The 9,284-nt window shown below is 44.0% G+C and overlaps 1 protein-coding gene across 1 annotated transcript; it reads right to left on the bottom strand.

Annotated features, from left to right (window-relative positions):
* Positions 1–236: 236 nt before the first annotated feature.
* LOC6730274 (protein tailless) lies at positions 237–2,334 on the bottom strand. Its single transcript, XM_002105521.4, has 2 exons — positions 2,018–2,334; positions 237–1,900 (listed from the first exon to the last, which is right to left on the bottom strand). The coding sequence occupies exons 1-2, from the start codon at positions 2,091–2,093 to the stop codon at positions 618–620; spliced, it is 1,359 nt and encodes a 452-aa protein (XP_002105557.1). The 5' UTR covers positions 2,094–2,334; the 3' UTR covers positions 237–617.
* Positions 2,335–9,284: the final 6,950 nt, after the last annotated feature.

The following is a 9,284-nucleotide window of genomic DNA, read 5'->3' as shown; positions in this document are numbered from 1 at the left end:
TCAGATAAATTTTTTCTAAGTTTAGCTCGGGATGCTATACTATTAAACGTTTAATTGATTTGTAAACCAAAAGACAGTTCAAATAATATGAATCAGTAGTTTTTTCTTTTTAATTAATAAATTATATTCTTTCAAGTGAACATAAAAAAATGTGTTTTAAACTTCTGATAGTTAAAATCGAAGTTCTGAAACTGACTGTTTCATGTATAGTGTATCACCCAAAAAAGTCCAATTAATTTTCATTTCGAAACCTTTAGGTTTATTTTGAATAAGTTTTTTCCAAATCCTAAAGCTAATAATATACGCTTAAAACTAAAGTGTTTAAAACTAAGCTACGATTGGCGTATTTAACAGGCAAAGTTGAAACTTTTGCGAATGCAATTTGAAACACATCTGTATGGTCTGAGAGACTTTAGCTAAGATTACTTCGAGTTCTGGTTAGGTAAGGTATTAAGGTGAGTGTTGTGTACGTATTTTAAGGCTCGACTCCTGGATGTGTGAAATCGTTGATTTCACTGATCGAGTATTGTCCAAAGCGCTTCTTCCGAGATTATCACAGTTCCCAGCACTTGGAAGGCACTTCGAGTGCGGCGATTAGTCTAGGCTCTATATACTGTTCAGATCTTGCGCTGACTGTACATGTCGGAGATGAGGCGCACAATGGTGATGTCGCCGATGGTCTTCCGGAAGAACAGCTCCTCGATGGTGAAGCTGGAGACCTTGTGCATCAGCTGCACCACGCCCAAGAGGGTCTGGAATCGCATGGGCTGCGAGGGATGGGTCCTCTGGATGTAGTTGTGCAGCGCACTTCGGGCATCGTTGTGCATGGCCGCCACTTTTCCCGACTCCAGGAGACCCCTGGATTCAGCAGAGGCCGAGGAGTTCGGGCTGCCGCTTCCGGTCAGGATCGAGCTGTTGGCCAAATCCTCGGTAGAACTTGCCGACGGCGGTGACTTACGGAAGAGCGAAATAGCCCTCAGACACTCGTACTCGGTGCTGTCAATGTTCAGATGGCACAGTTGGTTCAGCACCTCCTGGAAGGCGTGCACTTCGCGGGTCACCATGCCCATGATCTCCCGGTTGGCATTCTCGGACTCGTAGACGAACAGCAGCTGGGCGAAGTTCATGGGCATAAGATACTGGGCCATGGCCAGGATGAAGAACTCCTTCCAGGACTCCTCCAGCAGGAGCAGCTGATCCGGCATGGGCAGTTCGGTGAAGGCCCGCACGCTCTTGATCCAGTTGACGTTCTTGAAAAGGTGTTCCGCCGCGGTTTCCTTGATGTGCTCAGCTGCCATCAGCGGAGGAGTGGGGGGCAGGGCCCGAGTGGCCAAGGCATTCATGTAGGCGGCGGTGGGCGAGAAGAAACCGTGGTGTCCCTGATGCACCGGGTGGTGGGGCACTCGTGGCACGGACAAGTCCAAGACAGCGGCAGCCGATGGTGGGGGCTGGAAGGCGGCCATGTGAGCAGGATGATGACCAGCCCTCTGGGGCAGGCCAGGCATGGGCATCGGCACTCCAGGAAAGCCAGTCAAGGCAGCCGTGTTCATCAGGATTTCAGCGGGTATTTGGGGCATCTCACCGGCGCCCATCATGGCATCCTTGTACATGGCCATGTGGCGACGCAGAGTGGAGTTCCGCGGTCCCCGCTCGTGCTGCACTGCATCCTTGTTCATTCCGACTTCAAAGCACTTCCTCAGCCGGCAGGCCCTACATTGGTTCCTGTGCGTCTTGTCCACCACACAGAGTCCCTGCTTCTGCGACTTGCACACATACTGCCGGGATCTCCGAATGCTCCTCTTGAAGAATCCGGCACAGCCATCACAGGCGTAGATGCCGTAGTGCTTGCCGGAGCTGTGATCTCTGCAGACTTTGCAGGGCACATGGTATAGAATGCGACCTGGAAATTCAAGAAGAGGGGAAAGTTTGTATAAGTAAAGGATTGTCTTGGATTTATATATTAGAAAGATTGATTTCATCTTTTTTTATTCCTATCTGATTTTTTTGCTATACTTACTCGATGCCGGTGGCGAAAGACGCACGCTATTGTATTTCTGATCCATCATGTCTGGCGAACCCTCCGACGACTGCATACCGATGTGGGGCGTAATTTTGGCGATTTTTATAGAAACGGTTGCACAAATTGAATTTCACTTGGCACTTGGCACTGGAGTGTCTTTGAGTCGATTTGGATTTTTGTTTTAACGGTTTATGTGGACGGCGGTATTGCGGATTGTGATATATTCGATATATCCTTGGTTACTCCGATGTGGACTCGATGAGATCACGATGGGTTGTGTTGTCTGCTGTGAGGACCGCCGGCGTTTTAATAGTCCTGCAGACCAAATCCATTCATCCAGCAGTCGATCACCCTTAGGTAGACAAACTCCGCGTTCATTGGTCGAAACTCGGGCGAGGGTTGCTTCTAATGCCCTCTCTCGCATATCCTCTCTCACTCTCCCCTGGAGAATCCTTCGATCCTGCGGCAGGCTGCCATTGCGAAAAATTCATTGAGCAAGGAACGCAGCAGCCGTCGCTCATTCTCATTCTCAATTCCTTGGGTTTTTATGGCCCTTTTCCGCAGGATTCACTACCTGCTCTCTCGCGAACTCCCCGTCCGTCTGCTACCCTCTCTCGCAGCAGAGAATCTCTGCCCGTCCTGCGACAGTTGTTAATGAAGAGATATCCTTCCATATCCATGGCCGAGTATTTTATGGCGCTGCCATTATTGCCGCTTTGTGATTTGTGTGAAGTACCTGTGGGTTCGCTTCTAGTCCTGCGAGGCGAGTCCTTTTCGAGTGGCGATAGTAGCAGCAGGGGTTGAATACCACGCACTATTGATTGTTTTCCATTCAGTAATTAGGTTTTTATGATGCAACCATATGAATGTTTAGGGGAATGATAAATCTAAAGACTTTGACAGATATCAGATTGTACAAAAAGATCAAAGATATATATAAATATATATATATATATATATAACTGGCCTTTTTCTTGAATTTATCATATTTACATAAATCTAATATATAAGTTCAGTATTAATTTTTTAGCGTAATTTTTAAACAATTTACTAAACAAACCCTTTTAAGCCTCAATCTCTTTCGATTCTCCCATTAAATGCATTTTTGGAATTACGTTTGCTAACCAATACAACGTATTTACTATATGTATTATATGCACTGATTTAAATAATAAACAAATAGTTGCATTTCTGAACCAGCTTTGGCAACTACCAGATTCGATCAAAAAATACTTTTAAAAAATATTGCGGAGTTTAGATTTCAGTTTTTAAAGACCAGTACTTACAAAACTGTATCTATAATTTATAAATTTATAATAAATAAAATTGTAATGACACGTAGTTGGTATAAACATCAAAGGTAAGTGTATACTAAAATAGGAGCTAGCCATTTGAGATAGTTGCTCCCGCGGCTAAGCCAGATTAGGCGTTGCCTTTTGAGAGCCTTCAGGATTCAAGTGGACAGTGCCTCTAATCTCGCTTGGTCCTGCCAAGTCCCGAAGGACCCACCGATTCCTCGACTTAAGCTCGCCGCTTAAGCAGATTACGGATTTTAGATCGCGGGAGTGGTACTGCCTGGAAAAGGCACGCTGGTCGGGAGGCTGCTAGATCAAGCTTTTCTGTCTTCGGGATCAGCGAATTCAAAAGAAAGACATTGTGCGAGGTCCCAGCATCGGGCGAGTACTTAATAATGTTAAGCAAGATCCTGTAAGTCTGGTGCGATTACGCACCAACGCCTAAGGCCATGTGATCCTGATCCAGGACCTCGAACGTGGGAACAGCTCTCTGCTCGAACGGACTCGAATGCAGAAGGGCGGAGATGCAAATGCAATTCATTTGATATATGATAGACACTTGAAAAGAGCAATTATATTTCGATTCGTATTACGGATGCGTAACTTGATCAATAAAATGCTTGACATGATATCAACAACAGTCGGCAGGGGTTGCAATGTCCAGGGGTTCTAATTGGACTAATCAACCCCTGGATGATGCTGCCGCGTAGGGGGTGGTTAATTGGAAATCAGGTGCGCTGCATGGGAATTCGCTTGCGTGTGCTGCTATTCCGATCATTAGCCGGACTTCCAAGGGGGAGGATGCTCTACTAAACCAGATGACGATGACATATCAATTTTTGACATTCCCTTGACCGCTCATCGAGTTTGGAGTAATTATAATTGTGGGAACTCGTGAATATGCAGATGAGGAGGCTGCATCTGTTCGATCTTCCCACGTTGTATGAGTATGTTCATAACCAAGCGAAAATTTAGTCATTCTCGTATGGTATAATAATAATTCGTATAGTTTTGAAAACAGTTTCCAAAGGCCAATACTCTTCTCTTAATTAATCGGGGTTTTAGAGATAACATTTCTTGATTGTGGCAATAAAGCAATTTGTCATTCATCAAGTTGTAGTTACGGAATATACGACTTTAGGAAGTTTGAGTTTGGTAGTGATTTCCCCTTTCCCTTCATTGAGACCAACTATCAGCTCCCTTGCTTAATGAACTCGGGACGCCGGCCAGTCGCTAATCCGGGGGATTAGCGCTAAATCCACCACAAGAATTGAAACAGCAGTCACCGGCAGGTCGGAATATTGCAGTCTATATATCGCATACCTAAGCCAGGTAACCACCCACCGACAACATAACGGCCATTCAAGGTCGCCCATGAATAAAAGTGAATAAAAAATTCCCAGAATTTTTGCGACTTTTTTACAAAGTTCCTTGAGGACGAAAAGCGAAAGGACTTAGGTAGCGATTATTCGTCTTAATGACGAGTTAGCACCTTTTTGTCTTCGAAGAATGCAGGTAGCTACCGTTTGGGTTGGCTTCGATTTTTATGCCACTTTCGCTGCGTTTTTATGAATTGCTCGACGGCTAGGAGAAAAGGGTTAAGACGCCACACGGCTAATGGCGATTCGAGGTTCGAGCGAAATGAAAGGGTTAAATAGCTGGGAAATTCACTTCATTTGCATGCTGGAGGTGGAAAATTCCCGCTCTTCGCTTTTATGGCCCAAAAGTTGCCGCCGTCGCTCCGAATTCATTGAGCATTGAGCAAACTCTTCGAGGGAAGACCGACCCTATTTCCATGGTTATTTCCCCAGATATTCTACCGCTGACCCTGCGCTTTGGTCATTATGAATCGCGCCAGACTTTTGATGGGAAAGACCCGGAATGTCATTAGATGAGTGTTTTGTTACAGTTTTATGACACGTCGCTATCTATTGCAGTTCAGTGCACATGTCCTCACAAATTCATGCAAAATATGTAAACTGCTTAGGATTCATGACATAAAAATTGGGCATAATCTTTATGAAGTCCCATACACCATACACCCACTGTCAAACCCTTCAAGTTCTAAAGGCCGCCGCAAGTACTAATCTCCAAAGATTTGCAAATCCACGAATTAGATATATTTTGGATCACACAATGAATAAAAATTCAGAGCAATTTATTATCCAAATAAATCTACATTTTTGGCGGGCCTAACTCTTTCCCAAACTGTAACCAAACCCGATTGAGAAACCATCAATTATACCTTTTGGCGCCAAGAAGACAAAGAATCACAAGTCTTTTGGCGCTCATTATATGCAAATGCACCCAGAAACTGCGGAAACGAAAACCTTTGACGACAACTTCCGCCGAAACGAGACAGCAAAGTTCACCAGTTCATAAAAGCAAAAAGCCTGTCAAATCCAAACTGAAAAGTGCAAACAGACAGGGGAGTGAAGGAGATAGCCCCGAATATCCTTTCCCGGGAACGAGATCCACAGGAAGCGACTCGCAAATCACGTCAAACTGAAGTGCAAATGGAACCCCAAGAGGCTTGGAAGGCAGGAAGTGGACTATTAGACCCTAAAGAGGACAAACAGCCTAGGAAAAGCGCAATAATTACACAGAGGGCAAATTGAATCAGGGGAACGGGGACACAGATAAGCAATCTGATCTTGAGAAATCAGGCGAACAATCGCAAACATGAAATTAAAGTGCTCGAATATCTTCGGAAAAATTGCGCAAGTCGGGAGGACACGCCGGCAGAAAGTTGAGCAACTTTTGTCGGGATTTGACAGCCAGATTCGGGTCCTTGGAGGGCCGAGGTTCCCAGACCTGCACGTGCAAAATCAAATCCTCCAGATAGGTTTCATATTCGTGGCTGCCACGGAAACGCGGCCAGAACAATGGGACACACCTCCAAGATTTGGGCCACTACTACGACCCGATATCCGATGCGAGATTTCGAGTCTTCTCCGCCAAGTTCTCCGATTTCAGGCTGTTGAATGCCCCCGAGATTATTTATGCAACAGGAGAGCCAGAGGAAACAAGTGATGAAGTCGCTGCTTCCATTTCCAATTCAGTTTTGATTGTTTTGTCCTGCACAAAGAGAAAAATTATACAAATGCTTGTTACTGATCTATTCAATTACGAAGATATTAGATATTTAATAGAAGGTTAATGTAAAGTTATATCATCTTAGAACTATATTTCGAATGGTGCCTCTTATTATTTTATTTTGCATTTTAAAGGAGTGCTTTTAATTTTTTTTGGTGTATCAGTTGGACTTTGCATAAGTGCCAGTACCTAAGTCTTGAGTCTGAGTTTGAGGACCTTTTGTGGTCCTCGCAAAGAGGAGCCTCTTTGTTTCGCGCTCAACATTTGCCAGCCAACATAACTTAAGGACTTTTTGTTTGCCTTTTTTACAATTGAATACCAGCTCGCTGCTGTTAAGTAGGATGTCCTGTTTGCCGCTGGCCCTTTGTTTTTGAAAAGATTTAGAGGGCCAGAAACCAGGCCACGTCTCGTTTGCATCTTTAAGTCCTAAGATTATGTCATACGCAGATTATTGCAGATAGAGAGTAGTCTAATATCTGCGTTACATTTCTCACGCCCGAGACTGTTGGCACAAGTTTCCGATTTCATTCCCCGATATGCCGAGAAATTTTACACATTTCTTGCAAAAATTTGCGAGTAAAATGTGTTTATGTTTTCACTTTTTCCACAGGAGATAGAAAATCTACGAACTCTTACCGAATTTGTCCCGCTTTCCGGCTAAAAGTGTTCACAGATCTTGGCAGATAGTTGCATTAGGAGCGGTAGGTCTCTTTGATTTTATTAGACGACCCAAAGGAGGCTTGCTTTCAAAATTATCTGAGTAAACAGGAAATGCAAACTATTATACAAACTCCCTTCCTCTTTTAAAGAACTTCATTCACATGGTAGGTGAAGTATCTTAACTCATTGGCTCTTTGAAAAATGTATCACCAATTTTTAGTTTTTAAACTGCAAATACGTTTGGGAATATTCTCAATATTTTCAATACTGCTCCCAGGACCCCTTCATTCCTTTCAAATTTCCATTTATCCCCATCCTTCTCATTCTATGCAATTAACCGAGTTCGTTGCTCTGAAGGGATCATTAACCTTCAACCTTTCAACTAGCACTTGGCTCCACAGTCATAATAGAATTACAAACATCATCGTCTTTTTTCTGTTTCGTGGGAAGAGAGTTGTAAGCTCCCACTCAAGGATCCACGCCTGATTGAAATTGAATACAGAACGCTGGCAATTCGGGGTCTATTATTACGCACAATGCACCTGATGGCACCTGATGCCCTAAGATTTTACAACGAAACATAACAATCCATTCACCATTTATGCGGGAAATTTTAAATTCTATATTTTTCACAAAAAATATGGGCATTGAATAAATGGCGAATCTTGAGCAACTAACTTCCACGAACTGAGCAGAAAAGGGTTAGCCAAAACGAGTGGAAGAATGCAAAAGAAAGGATTTCAATTTCCTTGGCCTTTTTTTAGAGTTCGAACAAGTGGGCGATCAATCTAGCATGCGCAATATGCTCTTTGTTTCAGTCATGAAATTATTATCTATCCAGGAGCAGGGAAATCCATGGAAACCCTCATCAAATCGCTAACTGGAGGTAGCTGAAAAGGGGCCATTCTGGGCATAGCTTATCGATTGGATAGAATCTCTGGAAGGTGGAGTTGGAGCTGGAGAAATGTGGTCCACAATGGACTACCAGAGAAGCGGGTGAGTTGTCAGCGAAGGGAGATTTCCATGGAAGATAGATGGCCAGAGATTCTTTCTCCATGAATAAATGTGAAAGTTTCATAATAATACCCTGTAAGAACGAATGGGTTGCTTTGGAATAGTGTGTAGAAATAATGAGGAATAAAGTCAAGCTACGGTATTAGGTATCATCCAGTCGACAAACTACACTGTAAATTCACTTTTCGAACGATGTAGGATAATTTGTTTTGTGATTTGTCTACCAATTAATGCACGATCATGACTGGGCTACTGACTGACGGCATTTTGATTTCGCCTGCCAGCGAGTATCGAGTGTCAGCGACGTGGGAAGCACGCACAGGATTCCAGGATCGGAGCTCGAATAAAGGAGCCCAGTCCGTCAAGATGAAAGATATGCGAGATCAACATGTAATCTTTGGCATAAATACGAGAAACGCTTGAGTAAAACTGACAACAACGGCGGGACAAAGAGCGCATGTTGCATGCCCGATCGAATGTCCTTTGATATCAAACGTTAAAGGAGCACCGAGCGGTACTTGAATTTCATTATGCGAAAAGGTAGAGGCCGCTCCATCCTTTGTGCCTCGTTGACGAGACCTGTTGTCGTCTGAGTCTACATTCTTCCTTTTAAGTCTGAGTCAGTGCACTCAAAAAAAGGATGCTCATAAACAAACTACAAAAACCTATCACTTTTTAGAATTTGTTCACACTGAACCCCATTTAGTTACGGAGAGTACATGTTTAAAACGAATTCTTACACTTTTATTTTCCCTCATTAAACAATAATGTTAATTTGCAGCCAGTCTGATGCCAAAATGAAGTGCAAATTTCAGGCCGCCTTTCTTGAGTGTGGCAAAAAAGCAACCCCAGCAGTTCGGAGGAATTTCGAGGTCGATGCTGCCAGTGCGGCTGCCTCGATCCTTTTTTACCCGGAACGCACACTTCAACCCTACGGAACCCGCACCCGTGCCTGTAGTCCTGCACTCCTGCCCCGAATGTCCTGCCTGTCAACTCCTTTTGTCATCGCCATCATTTGCGGCCGCTTGACACTTGCAGATTAGTAAAGTGTTGAATGCAGAGGAATACTTTTCCTGCTAATTGCCGGCGGACAATTAGTTGTGCTCCAAATCGATTGCAGTCTGCAGGACTCGCAGGATTCACAGGACACGGCAGTGCAATGATTTGCATTCTTCATTGTCTGAACATCTGACCGTCCC

This window comes from Drosophila simulans, chromosome 3R (assembly GCF_016746395.2).
Source record: "Drosophila simulans strain w501 chromosome 3R, Prin_Dsim_3.1, whole genome shotgun sequence".
NCBI classification, from domain to species: domain Eukaryota; kingdom Metazoa; phylum Arthropoda; class Insecta; order Diptera; family Drosophilidae; genus Drosophila; species Drosophila simulans.
Note: the sequence above shows the minus strand (reverse complement) of the source record. Positions and strands in the feature narration are given on the sequence as shown.